Below are 19705 nucleotides of genomic sequence, written 5' to 3'. Positions count from 1 at the left end.
TTCACTTGGTTCTTGGGTTTTGACTATTGAGTTGCAATCCTTTGCTCTAATCTGTTACCACTTGACTTCATTGCTGTAATACTGAATTCTTTCATGGCTTTCCCCCATCTGTTCAGAGTCACACAAGTAATACATAAGTATATTCTTTTGGTTAAAGATCTTACTAACGTAGAGGTCTTCAGTGAAACATAATGTCTCCCTTAACCGTACCACCCATTCACGCACCCCAAAGAAACCTCAGTTGTGATTTGGCGTGCAGGATCCCTCTGGACCTTTTTCTGTGCATTTACTGACTACCTGTATGGATTTTTAATATTTTAAGATTTTAATTCAAAATTTTTACAAATTACACTTTATGGTTCAGACATCAAAAGCTATATAAAAAAATCCTATGTGACAAGTCTCTCCTTCACCCCAGTCTCATCCCCCCTGATAGGTACCATCTGTGATTAATTTCTTGTTTATCCCCGAGAATTTTTATGAATGTGCAACCCATGACAAATATATTCAAATGTGTGTTCTAAGTTGCTTTTTTCTCTTAACAGCAACTCTTGGTCATTATTCCATACTGATGTGGATTTGTTTAACCGTTTCACTCTTGTTGGGCATCATGTTTGTTTCCAATTTTTTGCCATTATAAACTCTGCAACAGTGTGATCCTTGGACACACATCTCAGCTACAGTGAACATCCTTGGGCAAACATCTTTGTGCACATGTGCCAGTATTTCTTTAGTTGTATTCCTAGAAGTGGAAGTGCAAGCGCTGGGTCAAAGCATATAAATATTTTTGCATTTTGATAGGATCTGCCAAGTTGCCTTCCAAAAAGGCTCCACTAATTTACACCACCACCGGCCGACAGTGGCTGAACATGCCCATCTCCCTGCATCTTTGCCAATAGTAGATATTATCCATCTTTTACATGTCTGCCAATCTGGCGAATAGGAGAGGGTACCTTGTTTTAGTTTGCATTTTCCTGCTGATTAGTGAGACTAGGCATCTCTTCCATGTGCTTATTTTTATTTCTTCTTTTTTTTTAAGGTTTTATTTATTCATTTGAGAGAGGTAGAGAAAACACGAGTGGGGAATGGGGGAGAGAGGGAGAAGCAGGTTCCCCACTGAGCAGGGAGCCCCATGCCAGGACCCTGGGATCATGACCTGAGCTGGGCCACCCAGGTGCCCCTGTGTGCTTATTTCTACTTCTCTGTGTTGCCTATTCACTGGGAGTGGTGCCTATTCGAATTGGGGCAGTCTTTTTCTTTGCCAGTGACATTCATTTGTGCATTGAACAAATCGCAACTGAAGACCTGTTACATGCCAGAGACTGTTCTAGGCGCTCAGAAATACAGAAGTCAATTGACATAAACCCTTCCCTCATGAAGCTCCCATTCTAGAAGAAGGAGGCCAATAAAAAAGCCACAAGTAAAGACAGAATTGTCTGATGGTGCTAAGTGGATACGAAGGAAGCAGGATAAAGGGAATTCTTTGTCAAAGAAACTAGTTCCTTGTTCTATTACGTGTTATGTTAAATTTTTTTTTCAGGTTGCCATTTGCCTTCTAACTACATCTAGAAATGTGGGTTGCTGCAAAAGTATTTTATGTGGCCAAATTTATAAATCTTTCCCTTTATGATTTTTTCTTTGCCTTTTTTTTTTCTTGGAAAGATTTTCTCCATCCTAAGATTATAAAAGCATTTGCCCAGGTTTTCTTCTGCGCCTTATGGATTTACTTATTCCATTTAAGTCTTTAATCCATCTGGAATTGTTTTCAGCATAAAGAGCAAGGAAGGGATCCAGCTAAATTGGTTAGCCAGTTGGCCCGTGACCACTCATTGAATAATCCATCCTTTCCTTGGGGATTTGAAATGGCATCTATAAAATGTATGAATTCTCCAGGGTGTTTGGGTCTGCTTTTGCACTTTCTGTCTATCCCTATAGCATACCAACCATTTAAATCACTATCACTTTATATTTATGACATTTGGGAAAGTTGGCTCTTTGGACAAATTACCTAACTTCTCTGGGCCTCAGCTTCCACCTCTGTAAAAAGAGGATATCACCAAATTTGAAGGGTGGTCCTGAGAATTAATGAATTAATGGCCTTTACCCCAGGGGGGCAGGTAAGTCTCTTTGAGAAGGTAACGTTTGAGCTGAAATCTAACTGACTTGGAAGAGCATGCCCGGTAGAGGGAATAACAGAGGCAAAGGCCTGGAGGCAAGAACTAGGTTAGTGTGTGGCAGTTATCAAGAGAGGAGCACAGCGCTAACGGCGGGATTGAGCAGGGGCCGAGTGAAATGGGGGCGTCTTGGCGGTCACCCTAAAGGTACTGGAGAGCCACAGCAGCATTGGGAGGGAGGGTGGAGCCCGTTGACTCCGCGCTGCCCCTGTCCCCACAGTCGATGGAGTCGCAGGTGGAGGAGTGGTACCGCGAGGTGGGAGAGTTGCAGGCGCAGACCGCCGCGCTGCCGCTGGAGCCGGCCAGCAAGGAGCTGGTGGGCGAGCGGCAGAACGCGGTGGGCGAGCGCCTGGTGCGCCTGCTCGAGCCGTTGCAGGAGCGCCGCCGCCTGCTGCTCGCCTCTAAGGAGCTGCACCAGGTGGCGCACGACCTCGACGACGAGCTGGTGAGGACCTGCGCGGGGACTGGGGCGGGGCCGCGGGATGGGCTGGGGAGGGATGGTTGCGGGCGGCGGCGGCGGCGGGACCGGACCCCGCAGGGGAGCCCGCGGCCGGCGGGGGCGTGGAGGCCACGAGTGGGGGCGGGGCCGGGGGGCCTTGGCGAGTTCACCGGCGGCTCTGGCTGGGAGACCTCCCACTGACCCGCTGCCGGACTAGTCACCCATTCACGCCTTCACTTCTCCATTCATTCATTCATTCATTCATTCATTCATTCATTCACCTTTCCGCGTTTACTCATTTGCATTCATTCGTTGATTTATTCATGAAGTCATTTAGTTATTCATTGACTCATCTTTTATTCTTTCCTCCACTGATTTATTGCTATTCATTTATTCACTCACCCCTCATTCATTCCTTTTTCTCATTCAGTTCCTGGCTTCCTGACTTGCTCATTCATTCTTCCGCTCATTAATTTGCTCATACACTTGATCATTAGGGGCCCAGCTCTGTACTTGAATGATGCAGGGGTCACAGGGGGGACCCAGCAGACCCCATTTCCCCCATAGAGGGCTCAAGAGTCCTAGGGAGAAAACAGACTTATCTCCAGACAATGACAACTCAGGGTGGTTAGGGCTCTTATGAGGGAGTTTAGGAAGCTGTGGGAGCCCAGAGGAGGCAACTGGCCAAGGTCCAAAGTCAGGGAGTGTTTCCTAGAGGAGGGGATGCCTGAGTTGAGACATGAAGGGAGAGTCTCCGTGAGCCAGAGCGGGAAGGGAATTGCAGGATGCAAGACCTGTCTGTGCAAAGGACAGAGGTAAGTGAGCATGAACCTGGCTTGAGTGCAGAGTAAAACAGAGCATGTCGAGAGAGAGGAGGCCAGGCAAGTGACCAGGCTCTTTAATGAGGAAGGGCCTTAGATGCTGTGCAGGTGGCTTACAGTTTAATTGGGATGCAGGGGTCCTTGGGTGTATTCTCCCCTTGACTTTCTCCCTGTATCATCTCCAGGCATGGGTCCAGGAGCGACTGCCATTGGCCATGCAGACGGAGCGAGGCAATGGTTTGCAGGCTGTCCAGCAGTACATCAAAAAGAACCAGGTGAGCAGAGCCAGGGTGAGGGTCTGGGTTAGGATACATTGGGATACAAATGAAAGAAACAGCTCAAAGTGGTTAAAGCCAAAAACAAAGGAGGGGGAGGGGAATCTGTTTGCTCTTGTCATTGAGAAGACTGTGGACAGCAGGTATAGATGCATTCAGGTACTTCCATGATGTCATGAATCTCTCAACTCCCCTGTGTGTGTGTGTGTGTGTTTCTGTGTTAGCTTTGTTGTCAGGCCAATTATCCTTTCTTGATGGTAAAAGACCTTCAATAGATTCCAGTGTACATCCCATCAGTGGGAGTGAAAAGGATTTCTCTCAATAATTTCAGCAATAGTCCCAGGGATAACTCTTATTGGCTCAGCTTGAGTCACATGCCCATCTCTGAACTGATCGTGGTGGCCAGGGATTTAGACTGCTGTGTCGGCCCGGTCTGGACTCAGGCCCACTCTTGGAATCTGCAGGTAGAGTCAGTCTAACTTAATTACCTGGGCTGAGATGGAGACACTGAGGGTTCCCCAGAGGAAAGTCAGGGTCCCATGAGTAACAGTAGGAGAATGGCTATTGGACAAGGAGAAATAAAAGCAACAAGAAGAAAGAACCCAAACCACCCACAGGGAGAAAGGATAGAGATGATCAGCGAGAGAGCTCTGACTCCTGCTGGTGTCTACTTCACTCATTGTGGGGGGAGCTTTTGAGCCTCTAAGATCTCTGGATCTCTGTTCATCTCCCTGGGCCTCAGTTCTACATCTAAATAAGTAGAGCATTGGTCTAGAGCAGTGGTTTTCAAATCACTTAGCAGAGGAACTTTTTGGTCAAAGCAACTCATTCACCAAAACCTAGTGTAAGACACACGAGAAATACTACCACTACTAATTACACATTGATTAAAGACTTGCTGTATACTAAGTACAGTCCTAGGGTATTATACGTGGGTTTAAAAAACAATTTAATCCCCACAACCCTATCAGATAGGTATTCTCATTATTCCCCTTTACCAAAAAACAGGAATTGGGAGAATGGGCCCTGAAAGATGGGGAGGTGGCTTTACAAATTATTCTCAAAAGATTTGTGACCATCCAGCCCCAGCTAGGGTTCTTTAAGAGGCTGGAGGGTTTTGTTTTCGTTTTTCTATTTTGATGAAAACACTCTTGGCTGGTGTTTTTTGTTTGTTTGTTTTGTTTTTTGTTTTTTAAGATTTTTTTTTGAGAGCCTGTGCACCTGTGCATGGGGATGGGGGGGCCAGAGGGAGAGGGAGAAACAGACTCCCTGCTGAGTTGGGAGCCCAAGTAGGAAGGCAGATGCTTAACTGACTGAGCCACACAGGAGCCCAAAAAAACACTCTTGGCTGTTGACTGTTTGGGGACAAGAAGAACTGGTCCATCCCTTTTACAGTTGAAGGAAAGAACCAAGTGCACTTCATGCTTAAGGCAGGGGGAGCTCCCCTGTGCGTGTGCAGGAGTGCTGGATGCTCCAGGGCCGGCAGAGGAGTAACAGAATCTAGTATTGATTGAGCACCTACTGTGTGCCAGGCACAGTTCTGAGTGCTCCAGGGTACAGCAACCCCCTGCGGTGGACATTAAGCACGCCACCACCAGCCATGGGAAGTTGGCAAGTTCCTTAACCTCTCTGTGCCTCAGTTTCCTAGAGAACTGGAGCTGCACTGAGGACTAGATGAGTGGCGGCATCACGCAAGGCCCCTGCATAGCAAAGTGCCTGGCAGGTGGCAGGAGCTCAGGGTTGCCTATTATCACCTCCGTTTGCAAGTCAAGGAAACTGAGGCACAGGAGAAGCTAAGTAAGGTGTGCGCCAAGTACAGAGCTGATTGAGGGAACCTTCTGGGCTGATAGAAGTGTCCCATATTCTGACCTGGGTATGCGTGTACCCACGTGTAAATACGTGTTGAACTCTACCCAGATTTGCACGCCTCATTGCACGTGAATTACACACCCACTGTCCCCAGCAGCCTGATTCTCAGCCCGATTCGGCCATGAGTGGGTATTTTACACCACCAGGGTCTTGGTTAAGAGCAGTGTCTGGAGCCTGCGTCCTGTGTTCAAATCCTGTTGCCCCCTTCTAGCTGCTTGCTCTCAGGCGATGAACTGCGCCTCTCAGTCCTGTTTTCCCACCTGCAACATGGGGGTTTGAGTGAGCGAGGAACAGTAAACTGCCTGGGGGTGCCTGGCGCAAGGGGGGCGCTCTGCGGGGGTTTCTGATTCCCTCCGTGGGGCCGTGCCAGTCTCCCGGGGTGCGGGCAGTGCCGGGCCTGGGAAGGCCCCTCTCCACCCACGCCCCAACCTCTGCCCCCAGGGCCTGCGGCGGGAGATCCAGGCGCACGGGCCGCGGCTGGAGGAGGTGCTGGAGCGCGCGGGCGCGCTGGCGTCGCTGCGCAGCCCCGAGGCGGAGGCCGTGCGCCGCGGCCACGAGCAGCTGCAGGGCGCCTGGGCCGGGCTGCGGGAGGCGGCCGAGCGGCGGCAGCAGGTGCTGGACGCCGCCTTCCAGGTGGAGCAGTACTACTTCGACGTGGCCGAGGTGGAGGCGTGGCTGGGCGAGCAGGAGCTGCTCATGATGAGTGAGGATAAGGGCAAGGTGCGCCCGGGCTGGGGGTGCGGGGGGCCTGGGGGCACTGGAGCCCGGGGCCGGCCGCTGCAGCCTCATCGCGGGCGCCGTGTGCCCCCAGGACGAACAGAGCACCCTGCAGCTGCTCAAGAAGCACCTGCAGCTGGAGCAGGGCGTGGAGAACTACGAGGAAAGCATCGCGCAGCTGTCGCGCCAGTGCCGGGCGCTGCTGGAGATGGGGCACCCCGACAGGTGGGCGGGGCCCGTTCTTAAGGAATGATTCAGAAGGATCTGAAACTTCGCTCTTGGAAATTGCGATAGGGCTCCACTTGGACTTTAGGGTGGGAGGGGCCCTCACTGCCTACGAGCTGGAGCCCTCGGATTTCAGCATGTGGTTGGAGCCCCAAGTGGCCCGGCAATGCCCCAGGGATGGTTAAGAGGGTGATCCACCAGGGGTACTGGGATTTGAGTGTAGGGGTGAGAGGTGATGTCTCAGGCTCAGGAAAGAAGGAAGAGCTCAAGGGATCCCTGGGTGGCGCAGCGGTTTGGCGCCTGCCTTTGGCCCAGGGCGCGATCCTGGAGACCCGGGATCGAATCCCACGTCGGGCTCCCGGTGCATGGAGCCTGCTTCTCCCTCTGCCTGTGTCTCTGCCTCTCTCTCTCTCTCTGTGACTATCATAAATAAATAAAAATTAAAAAAAAAAAAAAAGAAGGAAGAGCTCAGGACAAGGAAGGGTCCTCTTCCCACCCAGTGTCTGGGCAGCTTCTGGAAGGACAGAAAAGCTTGGAGTGCCGTGACTGGGGATAGCCCCAGACCTCCTGGGTGGCCAGGCGTGGGGTCTCCCTGAGGCCAGAAGTAGGGGTCACATCTGGGAGGCCTGGACTAGGGGTGAGACCTGAGAGGGGGCACAGGGCTAGACCTCTGTCCTCCAGAGCTGGAGGTGAGATGGGTTGGCCAGGGATTCAAGTAGGGAGTTAGGAGCCCCACTCAGGTCCCTGGAGAGTTAAGCACTGGGACCACGGAGAGGCTGAGGGAAGTGGGAGCAGTGAGCTTGTGAAGCTTAGGGAAGCAAAGCTTTCACTGAGTGCTAGGATGCAAGTACTGGATTCACTGAATCCAAGCCTTGTGGAAGAGAGGCTCCCCACGAAGGAGTCTGAGTAGATGCTACCCTGGCTGAAGGTTCAGAGGAAACACAGCCTTGCCCTGAGAGAGGATGGCAGGGGGTCACAGCTCTGTCCTGGAAGTCTCCATCCCTGCCCCCTCCCTGTCTTCCATCAGCGAGCAGATCAGCCGTCGGCAATCGCAGGTGGACCGCCTGTACGTGGCCCTCAAGGAGCTGGGTGAGGAGCGCAGGGTGGGCCTGGAGCAGCAGTACTGGCTGTACCAGCTCAGCCGCCAGGTGGACGAGCTCGAGCACTGGATTGCAGAGAAGGAGGTGGTGGCTGGCTCGCCTGAGCTTGGCCAGGACTTTGAGCACGTCACGGTGAGCATCATTAGTAATAACATCAATACCCATGGCTCCTGTGTATGCTACTAGGGTTCTCTGGTCCTCAATTTCCCCAGCTGTCAGATGAGGATAATAAATAGCCCCCACCTCCTGACTCTTTGTGCGCCCAAAGAATTGCCATAGCGTAAAGCACTTAGGATAATACTCCGCGCACACAGCGCCTAACATAGGAAGTGGTAGTTACTGTCACCTGATTATTTTTCTTGTTGTTGTTACTGTTATTGCTACAGAGAAAGTGCTCCATAAGTGTGAGATACTACTTTTCTTAGCATGACTGTCATCATCATCATCATCGTTACGATTATTACTCTTACCTGCTACAAGATGGTGGGCCGGGGTGGCGGGGCTCGTGTGTGCAGGACCTTTGCTCAAGCCGTGTTCCCCGGGGGCAGGTGTTGCAGGAGAAATTCTCAGAGTTCGCCAATGAGACGGGCACTGCAGGGCGGGAGCGGCTGGCGGCCGTGAACCAGATGGTGGATGAGCTGATTGAGTGCGGCCACACGGCGGCGGCCACCATGGCCGAGTGGAAGGACGGCCTGAACGAGGCCTGGGCCGAGCTGCTGGAGCTTATGGGCACTCGGGCCCAGCTGCTGGCTGCCTCCCGGGAGCTGCATAAGTTCTTCAGCGATGCCCGAGAGCTTCAGGGACAGATCGAGGAGAAGCGGAGGCGACTGCCCCGCCTGACCGCCCCGCCTGAGCCGAGACCCAGCGCCAGCTCCATGCAGCGGACCCTGCGCGCCTTTGAGCATGACCTGCAGCTCCTCGTGTCCCAGGTGGGGTGCCGGCGGCCAAGAGGGGAGGTGGGAGGGTCTGCAGTGTGGCCAAGGGGCGTTGGGCAGCAGGGCAGGCAAAACTCAGGCTACAGAGCAGGCGGAGATTTGACAGTGGAACAGGTGAAAACAGACCAGAGAACAGAGAGAAGGGAGATGAGGGGGGCAGGTAAAAACCCACTGACTGCATGGTGCCTGGAAGTCAGACAGTGCCTGAGAACGCTGGTAGAGTGTGTCTAAAAGAGATGAGACGAGGTTTCCAGTGGAGACTGGGCAGGGGGTCTCCTAGAGGCTGTGAAGGGAATCTTACCCAAATCCAGATGGAGAGCCTAAGAGAAATTTCAGAGGGTTCTGAGAAATCTGGCTGCGGGGCAGATGGAAATTAGATAGCAGGTCTCTGATGGAAATCGTATGATTTTCCTGAAAAGACATTTGATGGGGGTGGATTTCATGGACATGGCAACAGAGCTAACAGAAATCAGGCTGTGGAGCTCACAGGAATTGGGAGGCAGATCTGAGAAATCAGATGGAAACAAAGCTGTGGGCCTAATAGAGCTCGCATGGCCAACTGGAGAAATTGGGCTACCAGTCCAGTGGAAGGTAGAAACTGAACAGTCATCGTCATATGAACCATAGAGATGACTGTTAGAAGTCAGGCAGAAAGTGGGCATGTCAACCAGAAATCAGGTGGCGGGTAAGAGGGAGACCCCGCTGTGGGGTTGCAAGGGTGCAGGGTCCTGGCACCCAGCCAGCACGTGGGGGCAGGAGGGCAGGGCTGGGACCCCATGGAGGGCCGGTGCTGGAGCTAGCATGCCCCTCAGGTACGGCAGCTACAGGAAGGGGCGGCCCAGCTGCGGACGGTGTACGCGGGTGAGCACGCAGAGGCCATCGCCAGCCGGGAGCAGGAAGTACTACAGGGCTGGAAAGAGCTGCTGGCCGCCTGTGAGGACGCCCGCCTGCACGTCAGCTCCACGGCCGACGCCCTGCGATTCCACAGCCAGGCCCGGGACCTGCTCTCCTGGATGGATGGCATCGCCAGCCAGATTGGGGCCGCTGACAAGCCCAGGTGCCCCTCATCCCACCTCGGGCTTCCTACCTGCTTCTGGGCGCCCACCCCCAACCCATCAGAGTCCCCTTCCCATAGGAAATCACAACAGCCAACACCTGGGTGGCAGGCACTGTACTAAAACCTTCATGTGTATTATGACCCCTTGTCAGGCCTGGCCTTGGCGACTCAGAGCACAGGGCATCCTCCTGCCTTCGGGCCTTCCCAGTTGTGGGAGGGTCACAGCATGGGATAGGCCACAGCCGGGATAGGGACAGCGATGTGTGGCACTGTATTAGCGGCTCAACCCAGAGGGTAGCGGGCACTGATTTATTGCTGATGTGAGGGTCCAGCCGAAGCCTGTGTCTTGGTGATTGGGACCCACGGTCTTTCCATCTCTCAGCCCTGGGAGTTACATTCAGCTGCAGAGGAGGAAAAAATCACATGGGAACTTTCAGGGACTAAACCTCCGCCCAGTAGTCCCAACCTGTCTGCCAACGAGGCTGGGAGACAGTCCAATGGTGTGTCCGGAAGACAGGGATTTCGAGTGTGGTGGACACACAGCATTATTTCTACGACTGTGAGGCCTTGCCTATGTTCATTTGCCCAGCAAATATTTATCAACTGCTTACCAGGCGCTGGATGGTGAGCAAGGGCAAGCTGCTGCCCTGATGCAGCTTACATTCTGAGGGTGGAGACAGGCAACACATAAATTGAAAAGCATCTACTATTATTTCAGATAGCAGTAAGTGCTCTGAAGACAAATAGAGTAAGGGAAGGGGGTGAGGGGTTGGCTGGCAAGGCCTCTCCGAGGATGGGATGTTTGTGTGAAGACCTAGGTGAAGTGATGGTGAGGTGGGTAAAGACTGCGGGGCAGGGTTTTCCAGGTGGAGGGATCAACAAGTGCAAAGACCCCGCGGTAGGTTGTGGTTATGTGTGTCAGAGGCAGAGGTAGACAATCATTATGTCTGGATGGAGTGAGTGATGTGGGTGAGAGGCAGAAGATCACCCCAGATGTTGCGGGAAAGAATATGGAGGGCAAGGTAGAAACAGGTGGACCAGCCAGGAGGCTGCTGCTATAATGCAGATGAGAGGTGGGGGTGGCTTGGTCCAGTGTGGAGGTTGTACAGATGGGGAGAAGTGATTCGTTTTAGGAGTTAACATCTTTTTATTATGAAAAAATTCAGATATACACAGAGGTAGCAATACCAGTATAGGGACCCCACATGTGGAGGGTGGACACCCATCAACATTTGGCCCATCCTGTTTCATCTGTACACTTCCCCACCTCTCGCTGAGTTCTCTTAAAACCCAGTCTCAGGCTTCACTCATTTCACAGGGTATGTTTTAAAATTATAAATGTCCAGTGTAACTGCATTAGCTTCAGGGGCTGAGAGAAAAAAAAAAAAAAAAAGAGGAGTTATGGATGAATGATGGGTGAATTTACTGAGGTGGAGAACTTCAGGGGAGGCACTTCTGGGAGATAGAGAATCAGAGATCATTCTAGATACACTAAGTCTTAGGTAGGCATCATTATAATGTGGGAGCTTCAAAAATAAGTTTGGACCAAAAAAAAGAAAGAAAGAAAAGTTTGGACATATTAAGTCTTATAAAGCTATACTTGCTGACTGTTGGGACCTTCAGAAATTTGGGATTTGTTTCAGACCTATGATAGCTGAGAACAGTCCAATGGTTATATAATGCAAGCTATGAATGTGAGCCACATATAGAATTTAAGATCTTCTTGTAATCACATCAAAAAAATACAAAGAAGCAAGTGAAAATTAATCTTAGTAATTCATTCTATGTAACCCCATAGACCCCAAATATGATCACTTTAACAAGAATTATTGAGGGGGGCCAGGCTGGCTCAGTCAGGAGAACATGTGACTCTTGATCATGAGCTCAAGCCCCACACTGGGGATAGAGTTTACTTTAAAAAGAATTAAAAATATTATTAAAAAATAAATAAAAGTACTGAGATATTTTACATTCCTCAAAATATGGTGTGTACTTTACACTTCAACACATCTCAGTTCAGACTGGCCGCATTTCTAGGGCTCCATGGCTTACCCATGTTTAGTGGCTACCTACCGTTTGGATAGCACAGACTTAGAATGTTCAGATCGCTGACTAGTGGAGCCTTCAGAAGCATAGCTGGAAAAAATCAGGAAGAAAATGGACCTTGAAATCTGAGGTTAGAATCATCAAAGTGTGATATTCTAACCCCTTGGAAAAAGTTGGAATCACTGAGTGAAGAGCCTTGGCCTCTCAGAACCTGGTCTGAGAAGGTGGGTGCCCCAACATGCTCAGCGATTTAGGCTCCTCAGGAGTCGTATCTGTCATGGGGGCTGGGGGAGGCTACCTGAGACTCAGATTCCTGCCCCCTGCCCCGAACACTGTAGGGACGTGTCATCAGTGGAGGTGCTCATGAACTACCACCAGGGCCTGAAGACTGAGCTGGAGGCACGGGGGCCAGAGCTGACAGCCTGCCAGGAGCTGGGGCGCTCTCTGCTGCTCAACAAGAGTGCCATGGCTGATGAGGTGGGAAGGGGTGCAGGGGCTCCCCCTCCGCCATCCAGGCCCATTGTGGTGGGAGTCATCCTTGACGCCTTTCCTACCCATCTGCCACTCCCAGATCCAGGCACAACTGGACAAGCTGGGAACCAGGAAGGAAGAGGTGTCAGACAAGTGGGACCGCCATTGGGAATGGCTGCAGCAGAGTGAGTGGGGGCCCAGACACATGGGGCTCAAGGGCACAGGGACCTGCTCCGGCACATTTGGAAAGGGCCAGAGGAAAAAAAAAAAAAAAAAGGGCCAGAGGGTGACACAGCAGGTTTTGGACACCACTCATGGGTGCCCAGCAACATGAAGGCCTGGGAGGGTGGACAAGAGGACTGCCTTGCCATTGAACCCCTGCTGCCAGTCACCTAGAGGAGAAGCTGGTGCCCTCAGAGAGGCCCCCAAGCCCTCTCATTCTTGCAGAGCCCAGAGTGGTCAGGGCTGGGATACAGGAAGCCAGAGGGTGTGGAGGGTCAGAGAAAACAGCCCGTGCCCGTGAAGGCCCCACAGGCGCCCCCATCCCTCTGACCCCCAATGTCTCCCCTCAGTGCTGGAAGTGCACCAATTTGCCCAGGAGGCGGTGGTGGCCGACGCCTGGCTGACAGCCCAAGAGCCACTCCTGCAGAGCCGGGAGCTGGGCAGCAGCGTGGATGAGGTGGAGCAGCTTATCCGGCGACACGAGGCCTTCCGCAAAGCGGCCGCAGCCTGGGAAGAAAGGTTCAGCTCCCTGCGGCGCCTGACCACGGTCAGCACCCCACACCCTGCCCGGGCCACCCCCCCACCCCCACCAGCCATCCCTCTATGTGAGACAGACACAGATCCTGATGGGACTCCCAATCCAGTGGGGGACGAGGGAACAGAGCCTGTCACCTGACAGTGACAGCCCAGGGCTGGGATGGGGGGGAAACACAAGGGGCTGTGGGAGCCCAGAAGCACTTGTCCTGGCTTAGGGGGTTCGGAGCCCATCTGAGACTTGAAGAATGAGAGACTATTGTGTTAAGGTCCTGGGTTGGGAGGACATTCCGGAAGGAGGCTACAGGGGTCAGAAAGGCAGCTAGAGAAAGTGATGATTTAGCCCAGTCTTAACACTAAATGTTTGCCAAGGAAAATAGGAATTAAGTTCCCGGCAGGGAAAAGCATGGGCCCAGGCCTGCACAAACTTGCTTTTTCAATAATAGAAACTGCTAAACTGCGTGGGGAGGCGTGGGGAGGCCGACAACCCAGAGGCGGGGTTCAGACTACCCCCAGCCCCCCAGGCCCCCCTACCTGACCCTGGCCCCTCCCTTCCCAGATAGAGAAACTCAAGGCGGAACAGAGCAAGCAGCCCCCCACCCCCCTGCTGGGGCGCAAGTTCTTTGGAGACCCCACGGAACTGGCGGCCAAGGCAGCGCCCCTCCTGCGGCCAGGGGGGTACGACAGGGGCTTGGAGCCCCTGGCTCGCCGGGCCTCGGACACACTGTCGGCGGAGGTGCGGACCCGGGTGGGGTACGTGCGCCAGGAACTCAAGCCCGAGCGCCTCCAGCCGCGCATCGACCGGCTGCCGGAGATCCCGGGGAGGGTGGAGCCCCCGGCCCCGCCGGCCGCACCGGAGAATGTGGTGGAGACCCCCGGGGCCCTCGCCGCGGTGGCGGCGGTGGCGGAGCAGGTGCGGCCGCGGCCGGAGCGCCAGGAATCAGCTGATCGCGCGGAGGAGCTGCCCAGGAGGCGGCGGCCAGAGCGGCAGGAGTCCGCCGATCAATCCGAGGAGGCTGCGCGGAGGCGACGGCCCGAGCGGCAGGAGTCGGCCGAGCACGAGACAGCGCATAGCCTCACCCTGGGCCGCTACGAGCAGATGGAGCGGCGGCGCGAGCGGCGTGAGCGGCGGTTGGAGAGACAGGAGTCCAGCGAGCAGGAGATGCCCACCCGAGGAGAGCTGGCCAAGGGGTGAGGCCCCAGTGTGCCCGGGGAGTGAGGGAAAGCGGGCTCGAAGGGCTCCTGGAGCCACACAGGCCCAGTGGGGGAGGGCTTCCGGGGCTCAGGACTGCTTAAGATACTGTCCTGGCACCCGTTTTGTGGAGGGGTAAGCTGAGGCTGAAAGAGGTTAGGAGGGATGCCCATTGTCCCACAGCTAGGTGGCCTGGGTGGGGATTTTGTGCCTTTGCACCTTAGTTTCTCTGTTGGGTTAGTGGTAGAACCATATTCTCCCTAATAGGACATAAGACCCTTTATCACAGTTTCAGCCTGATAAATGGGGGGTGGGGGGTTACCATCATCTCCTTTTTGTGGATAGGGCCCCTGTGGCTCAGAGAGGGCAAGTCACTCAGTTTGGATCAAGTAGGCCTGGAACCCAGGCCTTTCAGACCCGTGTGAGCCAGAGTGTGAGGAGCAGATAGATCCAATCAGCGGCATCTCCAGAAAGAGGCCTTTGGCCAAATACATTTTGGAGACAATGACTTCTTCGTTTTAATTTTATATATCACGAACAGTTGCCGAGTCCTCAATCAGCGTGTGGTTTGTGCTGGGGAGAGCAGTGACCAAACCAGCCTCAGCCCTGCTTTCATGGAGATGGCAGTCTGGTGGGGGAAACAGACTTGTCACCGGATAGTGATGACCCAGAATGATCAGGGCAGGGATGGGGCAAGTCCAGGGGTCTTGGGAACTCAGGGGATGAATAGAAAAAAGGCAACACAATGTTCAGAGGCTTAAAGGCACCAGTTTGCATTTTCCTCTGGTTAAAACTCAAAGAGGAGGCTCTGTCCTCCGTTCAACAGACATGTCCCAAGTACCCGTGGTGTATAAGGCAAGCATCTGAGAAAGGCAGAGTGGACAGGGGCCTGGCACCTCAGGCTAAGAGGTGGAGGCTCCTCCAGCCAACCAGGCTGGTCCCTGGGAGAGGGCATCCCAGTTCCATTGGGTCTTTCCGCCTCCCTCCTCCCAGGAAGGCCACCCTGGCTGACATTGTGGAGCAGCTGCAGGAGAAAGAAGCAGGCCCAGGGCTCCCTGTTGGGGTAAGTTGAGCCTTAGGACCGGTTGGCGGTATGGGGGGAACCCCCTCCTCGGAGCAAGAATCAGGACCCAGAAACACCAATGCCTAGCCCTCCTTCCCCCGGATCTGAACCCTGCAGTTTCTCAGGGGATGATAGAGAGGGCCCCCAGGTGCCTCCCACAGTCTGAAAATTTCTCCTTTAGAAAGATGAGGCCGCCAGCCTAAGGAGACTCCTACCCCCCTCTACACACACTTCCCACATCTGTCGTGGGGTCTCAGATATCCTCACAGACAGCCGCGCGCACACACCCTGCCTGCACCCCCACCTCCATAGGGCTAGGGCTTTCCTCCCCAAGATCGAGAGCGATTCCAAACCCAGGAGTCCTGACAGTCTCACTCCCAACACCGATGGGGCCCCTAAGAGTTAAGCCTCCAGCCCTGAGGTCTTCCTTCCGGTCCTCGCCTCCAAGACAGATGGGACCCCCCCACCCCCGACCCGTGAGTCCCCCAGACAGAGGGCCCCAACACCCCCCCATGGACAGCACCCCTCTTCCCCCTCCCTTCACACAGCCGTCGCTGCCTCAGCCTCGCGAGCTTCCCCCAGGCCGCCTGCCCAACGGGCTTGAGCCGCCCGAGCGGACACCTCGGCCGGACCGGCCGCGGGCGCGGGACCGGCCCAAGCCGCGCCGGCGGCCGCGGCCCAGAGAGGGTGGTGAGGGCGGGGGAAGCCGGCGCTCGCGCTCCGCCCCGGCCCAGGGCGGCTCCGCCCCCGCGCCTCCGCCACCGCCCACTCACACAGTGCAGCACGAGGGCTTCCTGCTGCGCAAGCGCGAGCTCGACGCTAACCGCAAGTCGTCCAACCGGTGAGCGCGTGGGCGGGGCTTTGGAAGGCGGGTCCCAAGCTCAGTGTCCAATGAGTGAATAGACGGGGCTGAGGAGGGGGGTGGTACTAACCGTCCGGGAATCCGGAGGGTGGCGGGAGTAGGCGGGGCCTGGAGAGGGGCGGGGCTTAATGTCAAGAACTCAAACCTACTAACGGGACGTGAACTTAGCGTGTCGGATGGGCGAGGGGGTGGGGCCTAGGTGGGAGCCGGAATCGAAGAAAGTATTCCCGGCGCAGATAAGCTGAGATCCAAGCTCATAGCGATCAATTCAAGAGTCAAGTAGCGCTAATAGCAAGTTGGACTTGGGGTCCGGCCTACAGGGTTCCAATGGCTTGTGAGGTGGAGCCTGGAGAGGTCATCCAGCCAGGGAATGGGGTGGGTCCACCCTCGAAGTTGCGCATCGTGGCTGGGGTGGGCGGAGAGGTCTGAAAAAGGGGCGGAGACACTGTTCTGAGGTCTGAGGTGGGGGGCACATCTAGGGGTCCAGATAGTGATGTGCTTACTCTTGGTAGTCCAACCCTTAATTGTCCAGTTGGACGGTAGAATCTAGGGAGAGGTGGAGTCAAAAAGGGAAGCGCTGGCCAACCAACAGAGTGAGGCAGAACAGGTTGAGATTATGCCCTGAGGCAGTCTTTCTTCCTTGTGGTGAGGCCAAGGTGCTAATAAAGGGGCGCCTTTGGTGTATTTTACTCTTGAGGGACTTCCTCCTCCGTTGAGGCTTTGGCCAAATGGGGAGATAGGAATTCCACATTCCAGACAGTGGACCAGTCCATATATTCTTTCAGGGGATTCCATGGTGGGTGGAGGAGTGCCAGGGAACATGCCCGAGCAAAGGCTTATGGAGAAGACAGCTTAAGTCTTGCCTTCAGGAAATTCAGCGTGGGAGGGGATGTGGCAGGGTAACCCCAGCAGGGGCCAGCATCAGGCTTGGAACTGAGAGTCTTAGATTCTCCCCTCAGCCTAGAAACAGCCATAAGGAAGAGGACCCCGGACATAGGACCCAAGCAGAGCAAAGGCCCAGAGGAAGGAAGGGGCAGGCATTTTCAGGGTATTCATGAAGAGTTCCCAGGCAGAGTGCTGTAACTCTGCCTTGAGCCCCGTGTCGTCGCCCCAGGTCGTGGGTGAGCCTGTACTGCGTGCTCAGCAAGGGGGAGCTGGGCTTCTACAAGGACGCCAAGGGCCCGGCGTCTGGGGGCACACACGGCGGGGAGCCACTGCTCAGCCTGCACAAGGCCACCAGCGAGGTGGCTAGTGACTACAAGAAAAAGAAGCACGTCTTCAAGCTCCAGTGAGCCCCCAAATGGGCCAGAGGGAGGGATCCAAGGCCCACCTTCCCCCTCCCAGCAATACCCTGCTTCCCCCAGAGGAGAGTTGGTGGATGGGTGGGCCGGGCCCCTGCCCCAGATTCCCCAAGTCCTGTCTCCCCTTCTACAGGACCCAGGATGGCAGCGAGTTTTTGCTCCAGGCTAAAGATGAGGTGAGATCTGGTCCTTTCTCTCCCCCATCTAGACCTCAAGAACTACCTTGGCTTGCTGGTTCCTGGCCCAGAGCAATGGAGCTGTGAGCCAGAAACACAAGCCAGAGTCACCAGGCTGTGATGGGAAAGCCCACTAGCAGTGAGAGCCTAGAGGAAACCCCTAACCTATGGTGGGGGGGGGGGGGAAGCAGGGATCAGGAGGGCTGCCTGGAGGCTCCAGGACAAAGTCCAGCTTCCTTGCCTTGGCCACAGAGATGACACAGGAAAGATAAGAGGTGGAAGTTAGTTAAAAAGGAATGATTCAGGCAGAGAGAACTGCCAAGTGCAGAGAACCAGAGGTGCAGAAATGCAGAGCATTGACTGTGCTGGTGGAGGGTTCAAGGAGAGAAGATCCCAGAAAGGTTTCCAGGGGCTAGATCTCACAGAGCATTGTGGGCCATTTGGAGGAGGTTGGAGTTTGTCCTAAAGGCACTGGGGATCCATGGCAGACTTTTAAGCAAGATTGGGGAGGGGGGTCACAGCAATATATAAGAAAGATCTTTTGTCAATAGGGTAGATTGGGAAGGGGGAGAGGGGAGGTGTGGAGCCAGGAGGCAACCAGGACAGGGACCCAGGTGGGAGGACACAAGGCTGGACACCAGCTGACTTGTGGGAGGGGCATGGAGGTGGTTTAACGAGATGTTGAAAATAATAATACTTGTTATCTCCTTCCTTTTTACAAAGGGCTCTGGAGTATTCCTCGGAGTATACTCAGGGAGTATTCTCTCCCTGCCTCCTTATTTTTAAAATGGGGATAAAAATAGTTTTCCATTTTAGGGTTCTTGTGAGAATTAAGTTGATACACACAGAGCCACATATATGACCTGGCGAATATCAGTGCTCTATAAATCTCTGCTGATGTTGTTGGTTGTTATGTTTATCTCTATAGTGGGAATTTGATATAATGCTATTGCACAGGATTAAGAGAATTAATCCACAGAAGCACTTAGAACAGAGCCTGGCACATATTAGGGGCTATGTAACTGTTTGGGTTATTATTATTAACCCATTTAATAGATTGGAAAACTGAAGTTCAGAGGGCAGTCGGATTCCAGGGTCATCTACTGCGCGGTCTCCCTTCTTCCAAAAGCGGACTCTGTTGCCCTGTTTCTCTCTCCAGGAGGAGATGAACGGCTGGCTGGAGGCCGTGGCCGCTTCCGTGGGCGAGCACGCTGAGATCGCCCGCTGGGGACAGACACTACCCACCACGTCCTCCACGGACGAAGGCAACCCCAAGCGAGAGGCGGGGGAGCGGAGGGCCAGCGGGCGCAGGAAGTGACTTCCCACCTTCTGGGCCTGACACACATCCCCGCCCCTCTCGCCACACTGTGGGCAAAAAGACACTTTCTCTTCCGCAGGGGCGGGCGCCTCTAGTTCCACCAACACTGCGGACGCGCCAAGATGGGCACTGGAAAGGAGGGGACTTCTCCTGCACTCCAGGAAGTGGTGGGGGGATTGCTGCCCCTATAGCCATATCTCGGCCCCTTCCTGCTCGCCACCCCACCCCAGGTGCTGGGGCTCCATTATTTTTATGCAATAACTGAGTTGGAGGGGGCGGGTAAAGGGGCCAGTTGAGCCAAGCCCCCTGCCCGGATCTCCAGATCCTGCCCCAAGAAGCTGGGGTGGTAGGGGGCGATAATTCCTGCCCCCCTCTCCGCCCTAGGGATGGGCATGGGGCCGCTGGTGAGGTCCCCTGGACCATCCAGGGTGCTAGGGGGTGGGGAGGGGACGCCTCCTCCCCGCCTTTACCTCACTTCCAATGCTGCCTTGATCTCTGTCTGGGAAGGGGGAGTGAAGGGGCTTTGGCCCCTGCACTCCGCCGTCTCAGAGCCATGCGGTTAATTCCTGACTTAGTTTATTTTTGCAAAACGTCGACCTCCTCCTCCCCCCCCCCCCCCGCCCCGCATCCGCGAAGGCTTTTTAATGGGAGGGGCGTCAAAGCTCAAAACTGTCTTCCTCTCTCCTCCCCCCTCCAGCTGTAAATGCCACTTGGTGAGGGGAGGGGCGAGAGGAAGCCCTCCCCCCTGCATGCTTCTGGCCGGAGCACCTCCCTAGGGAGTGGGGGAACAGGGTTGTGGCAGCCCCCATGGTCGCCTGGAGGAGCCGCTGGGGCCTGGGGGTGTGGGGCGGTGTGGCAGGCGCACACTGTATGTACCTATAATAAATCCTTTGGCTTTGACGGTCTAT

At 54.5% G+C, this 19705-nt stretch overlaps 1 protein-coding gene and 1 long non-coding RNA gene across 3 annotated transcripts in view; one reads left to right on the top strand and one right to left on the bottom strand.

The window, feature by feature from the left end:
- Positions 1–19702, top strand: part of SPTBN4 (spectrin beta, non-erythrocytic 4) — a 76608-nt gene extending 56906 nt beyond the window's left edge. The window contains exons 22-37 of one of the 2 annotated variants that reach the window (XM_077851242.1): positions 2395–2619; positions 3620–3709; positions 6020–6298; positions 6390–6520; positions 7548–7752; positions 8169–8549; positions 9368–9612; positions 11997–12135; positions 12230–12314; positions 12702–12898; positions 13445–14076; positions 15071–15140; positions 15689–15981; positions 17117–17290; positions 17437–17479; positions 18639–19702. In XM_077851242.1, the coding sequence (XP_077707368.1) occupies positions 2395–2619; positions 3620–3709; positions 6020–6298; positions 6390–6520; positions 7548–7752; positions 8169–8549; positions 9368–9612; positions 11997–12135; positions 12230–12314; positions 12702–12898; positions 13445–14076; positions 15071–15140; positions 15689–15981; positions 17117–17290; positions 17437–17479; positions 18639–18797 (3348 nt within the window). In that variant the 3' untranslated portion in view covers positions 18798–19702. Of the gene's footprint in view, positions 1–2394; positions 2620–3619; positions 3710–6019; positions 6299–6389; positions 6521–7547; positions 7753–8168; positions 8550–9367; positions 9613–11996; positions 12136–12229; positions 12315–12701; positions 12899–13444; positions 14077–15070; positions 15141–15688; positions 15982–16961; positions 17291–17436; positions 17480–18638 lie in introns of those variants that run through there. The other variant, XM_077851248.1, reaches the window with a different exon arrangement.
- LOC144285768 (uncharacterized) lies at positions 10755–12896 on the bottom strand. The gene is made up of 2 exons (XR_013354009.1): positions 11686–12896; positions 10755–10981 (listed from the first exon to the last, which is right to left on the bottom strand). It is a non-coding gene; the product is annotated as an uncharacterized LOC144285768 (long non-coding RNA).
- Positions 19703–19705: the final 3 nt, after the last annotated feature.

The sequence above is a fragment of the Canis aureus genome, chromosome 1, assembly GCF_053574225.1.
Source record: "Canis aureus isolate CA01 chromosome 1, VMU_Caureus_v.1.0, whole genome shotgun sequence".
Classification (NCBI taxonomy): Eukaryota; Metazoa; Chordata; class Mammalia; order Carnivora; family Canidae; genus Canis; species Canis aureus.
This window is presented reverse-complemented; position numbering and strand designations above follow the sequence as displayed.